Consider the following 15803-nt stretch of genomic DNA (forward strand, 5'->3'; position numbering starts at 1 on the left):
TCCCCAAAACACATACACACACCCCCCCCGGGCTCACCTAGCAAGTTGGCCAGCCGGGTCCTCATGCCGTCCATTTGGCAGGCCCGCCTCCGTCCAAATGAGGCAGGCCTGCCCCTCACCTGCCCAACCCACAGGAGCCTAGAGCCTGATTGGCCTAGGCACCTAAGGTCCCTCCTATGGGCAGGTACATTTTGCTGGCCCCTCCTATTGTCAGGTATATTTTGCTGGCCTACATTGTAAGTGTCTCCCGCTCTACTAGGGAGACATGTAGGGCCGCCTATGTTCGCCTAAGGTTACCACCTAGCCTTGGGGAGCTTAGGCGGGCTTGCAGGCCTCCCTAGACTCTCAGAGGCGCCTTCAATATAGGCAGCCTACATGGGGAGCATTTTTTAAAAAAACGTGAGTCCCAGTTGGCCGATTAGACAGCTGTAGGACGCCTACAGCTGCCTACAATCGGGACGCAATTTACAGAATCCGGGCCTTTATGTTAAAAGAGCATCAATCTTTTCCCTAAAGCTGCACTGGAACTGGCTGAATTTCTTTTAACTTACTAGAGATCTGACCTTAAAAGAATGCATAAACTGAGCATGGCTGTGTCTAGTTAGTACACAGAAGGGAGATCACCAAAGAACTCTGGATGCTGCAATTGGAAGTAGTAACGTTTTAACACGGACCTCTCTTCTTTCTAAGGCAGCATTGACCCAGTGGTGTTGAGGAAGTAAAGTGTCTTCTGAGGTAGCAATGACTAATGGTCCAATAATGCATTAAGAGACACTCTTTTCTCTTAGCCTCTATTTACTCAGTGTCTCAGCACCATGACACCTTGAGCTACTACTGAAAAAGGTGTGCACTAACTCTAAATCTTTTTCCTTTTTTTCCATATGAGCCAAAACTGGCCTAACAACCCAACCTGATAGGAGGAATGCACTGTGCTGATTAAAGCACATCATTTCAGTGGTATGATAAATCCAAGTTCTGCCTGCTCTTCTTTTTCACAAGGCTAGTACTGCTGAAAACCTTGAAGTCTCCTAAAATCATACATATTGCTGTCTCCTACAAGATCTTCTGCAGAAACCACCTACCTGGACACAAGTAAAGGACTAATGAAAACATGTATCTTTAGTGAAAATTTGGACAGTGCTATAGATGAAAGGGATACAAAATACACTGGTATTCGTCACTTGAAAAGCTAGCACTTCATAGTACATTGATATAGTGCAGAAGACTTTTCTGTTACTGCCATTTGTCTTAGGGCTCCAGAGCCAGACCTGCATTCTGAGAAGATGTGAGATAGTAATTACAACATGAGACATTGGTTAGAGAAACTTTGAATGCACAGATAAATCATAAATCCTGACCAATTGAAATTCTTGTGTCTCTGTTCTCACTCCGACATTCAGTTTTGCTGGTATTGTAGGTTGTGAGGCCTTTTAAAAGATTTAATTTCCTGTGTAATCCACAGCGCAAAAGGAAGCAACAGCTCATCCCATCCTCTCTCTCGTGTTCCAGATATGTAGACAGTGTAGCTGAGACAAATCAAATGTAGAAAGATGTGATTCGAGGCTATGTCACTGGGTGGATCCTGAGCTTCAGCAACAGACAATGCCTGATGGGCACCCAACTTCCATCCATCCTTCCCATCCCACCTGCACAAGTCACTCGTGCAACAGACTTCTTGCTACAATCATCCGCATCACCTCATTGGTACCTGTGATAGCAAGAGAAGATTGGAGTGGTAACACCTAAAGGCAGCAAGAAGGCACACAATTTTAATGGAGAAAAGGGTGAAAAAAATATCTCCTGGCTCAATCTTGGACAACTCTTGCCCTCCCTCCCACCTCCAAGCCCAACTGCAAAAAAAGCACAGCTGATATAAGGTCATTAATAGGTACTAAACCGTGCATAGCAGCATAGTAAATGATTGCAGAAAAAGAACATATTGGTCCATCCAGTCTGCCCAGTTGTGATAGTTCAACTTTGGTTAGATAAGTATACAATGGCCCCTACAGAAACCAATAGCAGTTCCCTGCCCACTCCATCTGATCCTCATCCCTTTTTTCATCACTATGGAGCCTAAACCCAAGGAACATGGGTATACCTTCCAGGATCTGATGAACACGGATATCCCTCATGAACTGTTGTACAGCATAATCTTTCAGGTACCCATATCCACCGTGCATCTGTATAGCCTGATTACAGATCTGAGAGAGAAACAAAGAGAGAGGTGTGCAAGCCATCATCATGGAATCAGGACAAAATGTTGCCAGAGAGATCATAGACAACCCGAGGTCTTAACTTTTCAGTGTATGTTTTCAATTCACTTCCACTGCTCTTCTGGTCTGGTGCTTTGAAGCCCAACATCATGCCATTATGATCGAAAAAGCAAAAAGATACAAATTTTTGAGGAAATAAAATCATTGAGGAGGATGATGTTGGAAAATAAACAACTCCAATATTCATGTATGTACTGATGCTAATGCAAAATATTTGCATTATCAGCATATACAGTACATGGCTGGTGACATGATGCCATCTTCTGGCCATTCAAAGCATCTAGCATTACTATTTCAGAATTATATTGACTTATATCATGCCAATGAAAAAAATTTAAGCAGGCCACTTACCAGGTCAGCTGGTACCTAAGACAGTCTGTGGTGGGATTACAGTCACAAGGGAAGGAGGGTGAGGGGCAGCAAAAGAGGAGAAGAAGAGGAGCTCTCCAATGATATGGTTGATGATGGTGCATCTGCCTCCTAGCTACTGGGAAATGCTCAGGAGCATTCCTGCCATTACAGTGATGGCATTCTGTCTTCTGGGGTGGTTTGGTGTCTGCGGAGTCTGGAGGATGAAGTGCTCTGAACTACTCAGACCATTTTTGCAGCTAAGTTTCTCTGTCTTTTTCTGCTTGTGGATTTTTTTTTTAAAGTTGTTGGTGACTTTACATTATTGTACAGATCTTGGCCACACAATTTTTTTTTTTTGGCATGCCTTTGTATGTGGGTGGTTCCTCTGAGGGCTGCTATAGTGCTGGCTTTTCCACCTATAATTACCACCCCATGTGTGCAAGTATTCCCAACCTTTGAATATTTTCTAGAAAGTGGAGTTTTTTGCCAAATGAAGCTGAACTGAGGCTTTTTGTCCACTTTTCTGTATTTTTTTCTGATTTTGAATGCTCGGGGTGTGTATGTGTGAGCCCGTGTGTGGATGGGTGGGGTATATGGCCTTGCAGTGTCTTTGAGGTCCCCTGTGTTTCCATTTGGGACATAGTTGCTAGTAGGAGTGGTTTGATGTACCCCATGGAGAGCTTTCTGCCTCTACAAACTACTCTATATTTAAGGGCACATTAAAAAAAATCAAATGGTATTGAGGAGGGGTCTAGAAACAGAACAAGTTTATATACAATGCATTGCTTTTTAAGAAAGGTGTTTTTTTGATAAAGGAATACATTTCTCATTATTATTACTGAAATGCAAAACAAAAATGTCACCTGCTGGCTAAGCCATGTAATTGCAAGCATTTCAGTACACAAGATGAAAAACCATTAATGGTCAGAAAGATTCCCAGACCTTCCATACTCGATCTGGGTAGCAGCCACTGAGTACCCTATGCAAATGCATTACAAGGAGCTCATTAGTATTACAATAAGCACTCCATGTAATGTTCAAAAAGGAACACCCACTTTTTCCAGGCAAAATTTTCCAGCAGGTCAGGAGCTACCAGTAGCTGTTTTTGCATATGTTAAGTACCTGTATGTCCAGTGCACACAACAGTTGTGCCTATGGGTCCCTTCCCCCCAAAAAAAATACCCTGCAGCTGAGCTGGCAGGTCCCTGCTCTCCCTCTGATCAGGACTTCGGAGCCATGATCGGCTCAGACAGCAGGGGAAGCCCCAAACACCCGAGCCGGCAGGACTCACTTGAATTGTCAATCAGCTGAGCTGGCATGAGGAAAGCAGAGCTGCAATAAGCTGAGTTAGTGGAGGCACCAACTCAGCTGATCACAGCCCTGCTCTCCCCGTGCCAACTCAGTTGAACAGCCCCTCCATAGAGTTGCTCTCCCCGTATCAAATTCACTTGAAATATGAAAATAACTGCGACAGGGACAAAACTACTTCAAATTAAAAATAATAAACTGAGGAGAGCAGAACACACCCAGCTGCAGTCATTCGTGCAGAAGAAAAAGCTATGGTCTAGAGCAGTGTTCTTCAACCTTTTTACACCCGTGGACCGGCAGAAAAAAAGAATTATTTTGTGGACCGGCAAACTACTAGGACTAAAATTTAAAAACCCCGTTTCCGCCCCCATCTCCGCGAGCTCGGTCCCCATAAACATCTGATCCCATCCACACAAGCCTCAGTTATGATTTTATATTGAATGTATTTTATTAAAGTATAAAAAGAAACAATATTCTGTACAATTGTCATTTTATAAATACAAATAATTCAGAGCAAGGATCAACAAAACCCCTGTCTCCCCTCCCCTTCACATATATCCCCTCTACTATCAAGAAAACGGAACAAGCCAAATTATTACAGAATGCTACACAGAAATATCATGCTAACCGAATACTGCAGTCACACATGACAGGAATAGTTTTAGGGGATTGCAACTAGGGCAACTGCCCCCTGGTCAGAGAGCGCCCTAAGCCAGCTGGAAGCTAAAGAAGCACTTCCTGGGTTTTGCAGTCCCCAGTTATGTCTAACACCAGCTCTAGCAGGATATATATTTCAAATCTGATATATTCTAATCACAAAATAGAAATAAAATTATTTTTTTTCTACCTTTTGTCGTCTCTGGTTTCTGCTTTCAATCTTCTTTTCACTCTCTTCCTTCCAGCGCCTGCCCTCTCTGTCTCTTCAATCCAGCATCTGCCCCTTCCATCCATTGTCTGTCCTCTCCTCCTTCCATATGGTATCTGTCTTCTTTCTATGTCCCTCTCCCCTTTCCATCTAGCTTGTGCCCCCTCTCTCCTTTTTACATGATTCATTCCAGCTTCATTGCTCTCTTCATTTTTATCTCTCCTACACCAGATCTATCATTGTTGTCCCTCTCTGCTTATTTTTCTGCTGACCCCTTCCTATCATCAATCTCTCTACTTTCTCATGCCTGTGTCTCCCCTTCCCCTCCTCTAATCTCTCTGCCAGCTGTTTCCTTCCTTTTTTCATTCTCCCTTCCCTCCTCCTCCTGTCCAGCAGTAACTCTCTTCCCTTCCTCCCCTCCCAGCAGCATCTCTCCTTCTCCCTCTCCAGTAGCAGCTGTCCCTTTTTTCCCTTGCCCAGCAGCTTTCCAGACTCCTTTCCCTCCTCCCCTCCCAGCAGCATCTCTCCTTCTCCTTCCCTCCAGGTCCAGTAGCAGCTGTCCCTTTTTTTCCCTTGCCCAGCAGCTTCCCAGATTAATTTCCCTCCTCCCCTCCCAGCAGAATCACTCCTTCTCCCTCTCCAGTAGCAGCTGTCCCTTTTTTTCCTTGCCCAGCAGCTTCCCAGATTCCTTTCCCTCCTCCCCTCCCAGAAGCATCTCTCCTTCTCCCTCTCCAGTAGCAGCTGTCCCTTTTTTTCCCTTGCCCAGCAGCTTCTGATAGTGGCTTTCTCCCCTGCCAGCAGCTCTTCTTACTTCCCAGCACAGCGATTCAGGAAGGCAGCCTCAGGTCCTTTGTTGGGTCGCGCCGCCTCTGAGGAAAGAGGAAGTTGCATCATCAGAGGCAGCCGCAACTCAGCAAAAGCCCCGAGGCTGCCTTCGTGAATCGCTGCGCTGGGAAGTAAAGGAGAGCTGCAGAGAGGGGAGAAAGCCACTGTCGGAGGCTCCCCAAGATCTCTCCGGCCCAGCGCAGACTTCAGATGTTGATCTTGCCGGCCCTGCGCGGACCGGCAGGAAGTTGAAGTAAGTCAATCTTGCCGGCCCTGTGCGGACCGGCAAAAATTTCCTGCGGACCGACACCGGTCCGCGGATCGGCGGTTGAAGAATTGTGGTCTAGAATGTCTCACCTATCTACTGGAAAAGAGCTTACCAGGGTAAGTACATAATCTCTTTATACTACTATTATGGGAAGGGCTTAAAGCAGTCATTTAAGGTAAGATCACAGGCATACAGGCATATGTTCATAGGACTAAGGCAGCTCATGAATTAAAGTTACAACAAGAGATAGGATGTCTAGAACAGATTTAAAAAAGCGGACCTATTCAATCGTCAGATAAGGAACATTTGTTTCATTTACAGTGGTCTCTTAAAGACTTAAAACTGGCTAATATATTAATGAGTCTCTTCAAAAGGTGCATCAGGAGTATTTTGAATTTAATAAGACTAGCTAGTTATTAGCATATAAATTGAAGAAGCAACTCACTCAGAATTATGTACTATCTATTCAGAAAAATCTGGGACAGACTTTATAATATTCAAGATACAAGTGCAGCCTTTGTACAATTTTATAGGACTTTATATAATCCTGAGACTAGTTCCACTGACCTAGAGATCATCAAATCCTTGTCCTTTCTAACATGTCTCCTTCAGAGCTATTATCAGAGATTGTGTTGAGTCATTGGACAATCTCAAATATCTAAGTGATCAAATGCTTTACTAAATAGATGAATTTTAAGCAATGCCTTAAATTTTGCAAATACTATATAGGTTCTTGTCGAATACAAGATGGAAGCTAAGAAAAAAAGCAGAGCTTCTTGTAGATTCATAGAATGCTTGTTTAGGGCCAGGAAGTATTATATAATTTTTACAAAAATATTGGCCAATAGACTCCAAGGGATCATGCCAAAATTGGTATGAAGTGATCAAGCAGGATTTATTAAAAATTGACAGACTTTTGAAAATCTGCTTTGGTATATGCAAAAGGCTGGCGTCCTCTTTCTGGTGCTCTTGTTAGATGCAGAGAAGGCATTTGACAGGGTGTGCTGGCCTTTCTTGTTCCGAGTCCTGGGCAGGATGGGTATTACCGGGTGATACTTTAAATCAGTGTTCCGCAAAATTTCCCGAGCTGCAGCACTCTAAAGATAGTGGCTGCGGCTCGAGGCACCCGGAAGTGTGCAGATGTTGCCGTCATGATGTCATGCGCGTGTCATTACATCGACATCCGCGCATGCGTGAAGGCCCTCCAGATGGGCCCCGAGACACTAGTGAGGGGCACCAGCAGGGAAGAGTGCTAGACAGAAGAAGGAGAGGCACTGGCACCTGCTGACTGCCTACAGGACATGTCTCTTGCCACGAGAGACACATCCTGTAGGCAGTCATCCGGTGCCTCTCCTCCTCCCCAGTGTGCTGTGGAACACCTGAAATCTCAGGAGGCAAACTAGTGTGTCGTAGCACTGCTTTAAATGGATAAACACACTGTATAAGCATCCCCTAGTGACTTAAAAAAGTTAATTGGCCCTTTTAGAGCTGGAGAGAAGAGCACAACCCTGACATGTTCCTTCTCCATTGCTATTTGCTCTGTCAATAGAACAGATAAGGTAACATGAGGGAATTATGGGGGTCTCCTTAGGAGGTGCATGTCATAAAATTGTATTATTTGCTGACGATGTCCTCCTTATGCTGAGCAATCTGGATTCATCTCTTGCTATTGTTGTTAAAGTATTACCGAACTTCAGTTAGATCTCTTACTTTAAAATCAGCTTGTCAGAGTTGGAAATCTTAAGTGTAAATCTGGTTTAATGAATGGTTCTGTCTTTAAAAGCACAGTTTGTATTTAAGTGAATAAAAATTCCTATCTGATATTTTATGGTTAACCTTACAGTTGATCTCACCTTGTTTGATGAAAATTTTCCACCGTTATTACAGGAACCATTTCATGAATTGGATAGATGGGAAGCCCTTACTATAAGCTGGTTAAGTTAGATCTCATCCCTTAAAAATGGTGATCCTCCCAAAACATTTATATTTATTTATGGCACTTCACATACCCATGCCAAAAATATTTTTTTGTGCATTGACTAAAGGATTTTGCCTATATTTGGCAGAAAGCGCCACCACGAGTCAGTCATGCAGTACTTTATAGGCCTAAATTGCAAGGTGGCATGGGGGTACCAAATGTTTTGCTTTACAATAATATAAAACAAAAGAACTGATTTTGTCCTAACCGAGCTTTAGTATGCCAAAATCTTCATTAGTCCATATTTTACAGCTATATTCTTTAGAGTTATATACAACTGAATTTATTGTTTAATTTATATATTTTAAATACTCATCTTCAATTTCTTCAATCATATCGGTTCAATGCGGACTTCACCGACATGATATCACGTTTCACCTATGGCTGTTTCGAGGTACGCCCCTTAATTTTGCATGCCTACAATCTCTTAGGAGAACACTAACTGAGATGGCAGACAAGCAAAATTAAGGGGGCGTACCTTGAAACAGCTATAGGTGAAACATGATATCATGTCGGTTAAGTCCCCATTGAACCGATGTGATTAAAGAAACTGAAGATAAGTATTTAAAATATATAATTAAATAGAATAAATTCAGTTGTATATAGCTCTAAAGAATATAGCTGCAAAATATGAACGATTTTGGCATACCTAAAGCTCGGTTAGGACAAAAATCAGTCCTCTGAGAGTAGCCACTAGGTCCATTAAAAAGTCGATATATATATTTATAAGAAGAGCTTTTTGTTTTATATTGTTGGAAATCATCTTTTGACCCTCAAAATATTTTGTTGAAGAGTGCCTAAAGGAGATTGCTTTACAATAAAGCAGCCCTGCTGCAGGGGATTGCAGCATGGTTAGTGCCTTTGGATAAGCCCCCCAAAAGAGCAAAGACAATTGGATGATACCCCATTATGGGACATACCATGGGCTCCATTTAAAAACATAAGGGGTAAACTGGGTCAGGTAGATCTATATGTGAAGGTCTGTTTGGAAACTTGGTATAATACTAGGAAAAAAATTGTTTCCCGAGTGTTTATATTTTTTACAAACACCTTTCTCTACAGTGCAGGGTTTTATTCCGGGATCTATAGAGCCTATATGTAAACATTAGATAGCTCTTAGCTTACGCACTCTGAATCAAGGCTGGGATGAGGGAGAAGAAATCTCTTTCCTGAACTTTCAAGAGGAGTAAGGACTCTCTTTGAGGAATTTTTACTGCTGTATTCAACTTAGGGTTTTTGTTTTTTTTTGCATAGGAAAGCAGGATTTGAGCTCCATCCTGAAGAGACATGGAGCAGGCTTTAAGAACTGGAGTATAGCATGAAAGGATTTTGCATCCATACTACTGCTCCAAAATACCCAAATTAATCCTTATAGGATAAAATGGGAAAAAGACCTGGGCAAATCATTTGAGCCAAAAAAAAAAAATGGGAGAAAATATACAAACACTTTTTAAAACTGTAAGTATCCTTCAATCTGATTGAAAATGGCTATACACTTCCCCCTCCCCATTCGCGGTTTCGGCAATCGCGATCTTCCTACACTCCTGCCCCGTGTAGATCGCCAATAGGAAATGGCTGTGGGGAGTTCCTGTCGTAGTCTCGAGAGACTATGGGAACTCACGGCAGCTATTTCCTATTGGCGATCTGCACGGGGCAGGAGCGTAGGAAGATCGCTCCTGTTCCAAAAGCCCGCTAGATCACCAGGTAAGGCCGGGATGCCGGGGGGAAGGCAGGAGGGAGGTGGGGTGGGTCAGAGCCGGACCAGAAGATATTCGCAGCATTTCACCATTCGCGGTCCAGCTCTGCCCCTATCCCCCGCGAATCCAGAGGGAGAAGTGTATTACAGATTGTCCAAAAAAACTAGGATATTGTGAAAAATCAATGATATTAAGAAAACACTTTCACTTTTTCTGAAAGTGTTTTCTTAATATAATTATATTATAGATTGTACCATATACCCATTAGGCTTCAGCTGCTTTATGGAGCAGGGGATGGGCTATGTTCGAGTTCCTGTGGGCAAAAGGGAGGCTTTCAACATATATGGTAGACTTGGGTGCAAATTATACAGCTAATTAAGCAAGTAGTGAATAAGCCTTGTCCCACGCTGGTGGGATGTTCCTTCTTAATGTACCAGTACTGGAAGAGTAGAAATTGGCTGCATATATCTTTTCGGTGGCTCACACTGTCTTAGCTGCAAACTTAATAAAAAGAAAATACTGAATAAAAAAAAAAGGTAAAACACGCCAGACAAAAAACAAAACAGGGAAACCAGCAGATTAAAAGAAAGTAACATAAGAAAGAGGCAATCCAAGATAGCAGACATGTGCTAAACTGCTGCAGACCTTTACCTTCATGCTCTGCCAATTTGCCTTGATGGGGAAGTGTAAGGGAGGACAGAGGCAGAAACCCTTCCAATCCTCTGCTGTCCCATGAACTGGCCCAATTGATGGTTTTGTTGTCTGTGGAAGAAGGCAGCCAAAAAGTTCAGAGCAGAGTTTATTTGGACCACACTCTGAAGATGGAGGGCTGAAAGTTTCCTTAAGCCTGAACTCTTGAACTTCACCATAATAGCCACAAGCAGTGAACTCTCCAGATTTCAGAGTGTGGTGCCTGGTGAAGAAAGGAACCTGGGCACCTGAAGAGGGAAAGAAAGCAACAGAACTTAAATGGGTCTCTGTTAAAGATGCCACAGAACAACAATGCCCAGACAGAGGGAACCCAGCATGGACTTAGCCTGGACACAAAGAAGTGACTACTGAACATATTATTATGGAAACTATTCCAATTTTGTCAACTTCACTTTTAAATAAACCTTCTGAAATTTCATTAGAAAAATAAAATAAATAGAATAGCGACACTGTTACTAGGAACTGTTTTATACCCAAAGATTAACCTAAAATGCTAGGTATGTACTTTGTTGCTTTACCATCATGTCCCTAGATTTAAGATCAGGATAAGATGACTTACTGCAAAGCATTCATCTGTAGCAAAGAGTTTTGCCATAGAGCAGAGTGCAACAGCATCATTACGGTCCTCCTGCAGCGAGCATGCTGCATTCCGTACCATCAGCCGGGCAGCAACCAATCGAGTCGCCATCTCTGCCAGCTTAAACTGGAGGTACTGTGAAAAGAAACATGTATGAGGCATATGAATATCAACATGCAGCTCCATGCCTGCCAAATATCCATCCTCTTAGGCTGCCCAGGAAGCAGAATACCAACAGTTATCTATTATTTTACTGGGTCTAAAAACAAAAGGGGTGGAATATCAATGGCTGCAGCCGCTGAAAAATTTGTAACGTGCCCACAGTGACACTATGGGCTAGATTCAATATGACGCCAAAAATTTGGCACTTAACCGTATTCTATAAAAGGTACCCTTTATAGAAGTGTTTAACACTTGAATATAAGTCTAAACTTTGGGCACAAGGGTTTACACTAGAGAATGACAAGGGGACCAATTTTTCCTGTCTCTGCGGGAACTCATTTTCCCGACCCATACCTTCCCACGAGTTCTTTACCTGTCCCTGTCCTATTCCTGCAAGTTCCATCCTCATCTGCACAAACCTGAAACACTTTAAAATCATAAGTGTTCGAGGCTTGTGCAGTTAATGTAGAGCTTACAGGAATGGGACAGTGACAAAACTCACGGGGATGGGACGAGGAAATCGAGTGTCATTCTCTCGTTTACACCAAATAAAACCAGGTCTAAATCCCGATGTGCAAATTAGGTGTGGAACCCCTAACTCTATAACACTGCATGAATTGTAAGTGAACGCCCCTGATCCGCCATATCCCTCCCATCATTAAGCCCTCTTTTCAGATCTGTGCGGAAACATTTAAGTGCTATTCTATAACTGGGTGCGTGTGTAGTTCTGCATGGATCTGCTATTTTTGGCTTGTTTCAGTGCCTTGCTTCTGTCAATGTTTTTTTCCAGTGCAATAGGTGAGACATTCAGACAGTAGGGTTATTTCCCTATAGCCATGTGCTGCTGCAGAAGGAATCCACTCCGGATTTTTCACTCTGCCTCTGTTATACTTCACTGGGATCTCTAGCTCCACCTTCAGTTCTTTCTTTCTGTATGCGTGCCTGCAGGAGTGTTTGTTCTGCTCTCCCCATGTTATTATTTTAATTTGATGTCATTTCGTCCCCTTTTCAGGTAATTTAGTGCTTGGAGCATTTCGGAAGCTCTGCCTGCTTGAGAATTAACAGACCGGTCTGTAGCCGACAGGCCCGATGTCTCTGGGTACCCGTTAGCCAGCCTGCTTAATTTCTCTGGAGCTCAGAGCCATCTCTGAGATGGTCTCACCTCCTGTTAATCAGGGGTCAAGTGCAGGCTGTTAGGCACCCTCAGGAGGCTCGGCAGGTTCTTGCAGGGTGCTAGTTGTGTCATCATGCCTCCACCCATCCGGGTGCACATCCATTGGTCCGGAGAATGGAGGTGTAATCAGACATAGGAATCTGTCTAGCAGCCCGAAGATCAGCTTTGCAGATGCATTCCCAACATTATGGTGGTGATATTTCTCAATTAGCTACTGTGAGACAGCTGTAAGCAGGCTGCCGCACTGATCCTGTCTGGTCACAGTGAGTGCACAGGTTGATAGCCTGTGAGAGACATCGGGGGAGGTTGGAAAAGTGGGGTTTTGAAGATTTCTAGATATTCCCCTCCTGAAAAAGCCTAAAATCACCATTTTTACTGTTTGGGAAGTGTGAAAAATATCACAATTCTGGCGCAAATTTTTTTGATGGTGGCCATCTTGGATTTTTAGCAATCTTTTTTTCTAAAGTTCCCTGCTTCTTCAAAACTGCAAATTTTGCCTAGAAAACTGATGGGATGAAGTCCTTAAGTTCTCTTCATGTGGATTCTTGCCAGGATTGCGCAAATTTTGTGCATTTAGAGCATCCTTGTGCCATGTGCCATAGTTGGGGGGGAGGCTACAGTGCCCAACTTAGATTCTCCCCTGCTGAAGCCGGTGACCAAACACTCAGCTAGCCTGGCGGGGCGGCCATTGTTGTTTTTTAGGGTTGGCACAGCTGGCACTTCCATCAGCCAGGCTGCAGACCCTTCACAGCAAATGCAAGTCATCTAAAAGTGACTTTCTGCCGCAGGAGCTGGACACTTTCTCTAAATTTATGAAATTTTAATGGTCAGAGTTTCAGACCAAGTGTTCTCACCCTGAATAGTCTCAATCTCTCTCCGTGGCATCTCTTAGTGGGGTGGTGCCTCTAGGCATGGTCTGGGGAACCAGATGCTGATGTTTCTCTTACTGAACTATTGTTTGCAGGTACAGCGCATCCCGGAGCGGGAGATCAAGGGCTGTGTGCTGGATCTGTAGATCCCTCTGCAGTCTTGGATCCTGTGAATGATTCTATTGTCTTGTGCTTATTTAAGTTCTCGGCCCTGCCAGACCTCATTTATGAGTTATAGCAGGAATTGAATTTAGTCACTCAGCCGGCTCCGTCCACTTCTTCCTCCTTGCTATGTGGTGTGTGCTCGCAGTCAGCTACCTTTCCATGGCACCCTGATATGAGTGTTCTGGTCTTAGAGCAGTTTGACTCTCCAGAGGGTTCTCTAAAAATTGCTAGAGCTATGTCCCACATGTATCCTGGGACACAAGAGTGTCAGCAGCTTTTGGGTCAGCCCAGGGTGGATTCTTTGGTGGTGCAGATGATTAAGCGCACCTCTCTCTCCAGAGAGGGTGGTGTGTTAAAGGACATGTAGGACTGTCAGGTGGATGTGGTCCTCAGGAATCCTTTTGATGCAGCTACTTTAAGTATCAAGGCTGCTTCATCAACGTCATTTATGGCACACACCTGTCTCTCTCGACTGTGCGTCCTGGAGAGGGAGGCAGTGGATATCCCTCTTCAACATCTAATGGTTGGGGACAGATTATATGGCAGATGCATTGTATGATCTCATGAGAGTTTTGGCAAAGGTGTGAGCGTACTCTATCTCTGCCCGCTGAATGCTCTGGGTCCGCCAATGGGCTAGTGATTCCACTTCCAAGGTTACTTTAGCTAGGCTACCTTTTAAGGGGCAGTTATTGTTTGGCAAAAGTCTGGATGACCTTATTGATTTGGTGATGGACCATCACCCTAATACTCTGCCCGATAGTAGATCCAGACCCTCCAAGGGATCTGGGTGCTCTAATTTTTGTGACTCACAGCATTCCAGACCGTATGCAAATGCCACGTCGCAAAGATTTTCCAAGAGCTCCAGATGTCGATACACTGGCTACAGGCGTTCCCAGCCTTCCACCTCCCGTTCTGCACCTTCTGCCAGAAATGCTCAATGAAGCTAGGCTGACAGATGCCCCTCTGCGGATAGGGGGCCGGCTCTCAGCATTTCTTCTGGCCAGGATGCGCATTACATCCAAACAGTGAGTCTTAGACATTATTCAGTCGGGTTACAAGCTGGAATTTGCTCGACCTCTGACAGATTGAACATAAGAACATAAGAAGTTGCCTCCGCTGAGTCAGACCAGAGGTCCATCTCGCCCAGCGGTCCGCTCTCACGGTGGCCCATCAGGCCCACTGTCTGAACAGTGGTCTCTGTCTAATTTTACAAATTACCTCTAATCCTATCCCTCTAACCTTACCTCTACTCTTATCTGTACCCCTCAATCCCTTTGTCCTCCAGGTACCTGTCCAGACCCTCCTTGAAGCCCTGTAGCGTGCTTCTGCCTATCACATCCTCCGGTAGCGCGTTCCATGTATCCACCACCCTCTGGGTGAAAAAGAACTTCCTGGCATTTGTTCTAAACCTTTCCCCTCTAAATTTCTCTGAGTGCCCCCTTGTATTTGTGGTTCCCCATAATTTGAAAAATCTGTCCCTGTCCACTTTTTCTATGCCCTTCATGATCTTGAAGGTTTCTATCATGTCTCCTCTGAGTCGTTGCTTTTCCAGCGAGAAAAACCCCAACTTTTTCAGTCTGTCAGTATATGAGAGGTCCCCCATACCCTTTATTAGCTTAGTTGCTCTTCTCTGGACTCTCTCAAGTACCGCCATGTCCTTCTTGAGGTACGGCGACCAGTACTGGACACAGTACTCCAGGTGTGGGCGCACCAATGCATGATACAGTGGCAGGATGACTTCCTTCGTCCTGGTCGTGATACCTTTCTTAATGATACCCAACATTCTGTTCGCTTTCCTTGAGGCTGTGGCGCACTGCGCCGACGCCTTCAATGTTGTGTCTACCATCACTCCCAGGTCTCTTTCAAGGTTGCTCACCCCTAGCGGTGATCCCCCCATCTTGTAAGTGAACATCGGGTTCTTTTTCCCAAAATGCATGACCTTGCATTTCCCTATGTTGAAGCTCATCTGCCACTTTTTGGCCCACTCTTCCAGCGTTGTCAGATCTTTTTGGAGGTCTTCGCAGTCCTCCATGGTTTTGACTCTGCTGTATAGTTTAGTGTCATCCGCAAATTTAATAACCTCACATTTTGTTCCCGCCTCCAGGTCGTTAATAAATATATTGAACAGAAGCGGTCCCAGTACCGACCCTTGTGGAACTCCGCTCGTGACCCATTTCCAATCTGAGTAATGGCCCTTTACTCCAACCCTCTGTTTCCTGTCCGCCAGCCAGTTTTTGATCCACCGGTGGACCACCCCTTGCACCCCGTGGTTCCATAGCTTCCTTAGCAGTCTTTCATGTGGTACCTTGTCGAAGGCTTTTTGGAAGTCAAGGTAAATGATGTCTATGGATTCCCCTTTATCCACCTGGCTGTTTACCCCCTCAAAGAAGTATAATAAGTTCGTGAGGCATGATCTGCCCTTGCAGAAGCCATGCTGGCTCGACTTTAGCTGCCCATTGTTTTCGATGTGTTCCCAGATGCTGTCTTTAATCAGCGCTTCCATCATCTTTCCTGGGACCGAGGTAAAGCTCACCGGCCTGTAGTTTCCCGGGTCTCCCCTTGAGCCTTTCTTGAAGATGG

General features: G+C 44.3%; 1 protein-coding gene across 3 annotated transcripts in view; it reads right to left on the minus strand.

Annotated features, from left to right (window-relative positions):
* The window catches only part of ACAD8 (acyl-CoA dehydrogenase family member 8), a 35260-nt gene continuing 19457 nt past the window's right edge, over positions 1-15803 (minus strand). For all 3 annotated transcript variants that reach the window (XM_033918362.1, XM_033918364.1, XM_033918363.1), the window contains exons 9-11: positions 10836-10988; positions 2099-2201; positions 1-1708 (exon numbers count right to left, since the gene is read on the minus strand). In XM_033918362.1, coding sequence (XP_033774253.1) covers positions 1656-1708; positions 2099-2201; positions 10836-10988 — 309 coding nt within the window. In that variant the 3' untranslated portion in view covers positions 1-1655. The remainder of the gene's footprint in view (positions 1709-2098; positions 2202-10835; positions 10989-15803) is intronic.

This window comes from Geotrypetes seraphini, chromosome 13, assembly GCF_902459505.1.
Source record: "Geotrypetes seraphini chromosome 13, aGeoSer1.1, whole genome shotgun sequence".
NCBI lineage: Eukaryota > Metazoa > Chordata > Amphibia > Gymnophiona > Dermophiidae > Geotrypetes > Geotrypetes seraphini.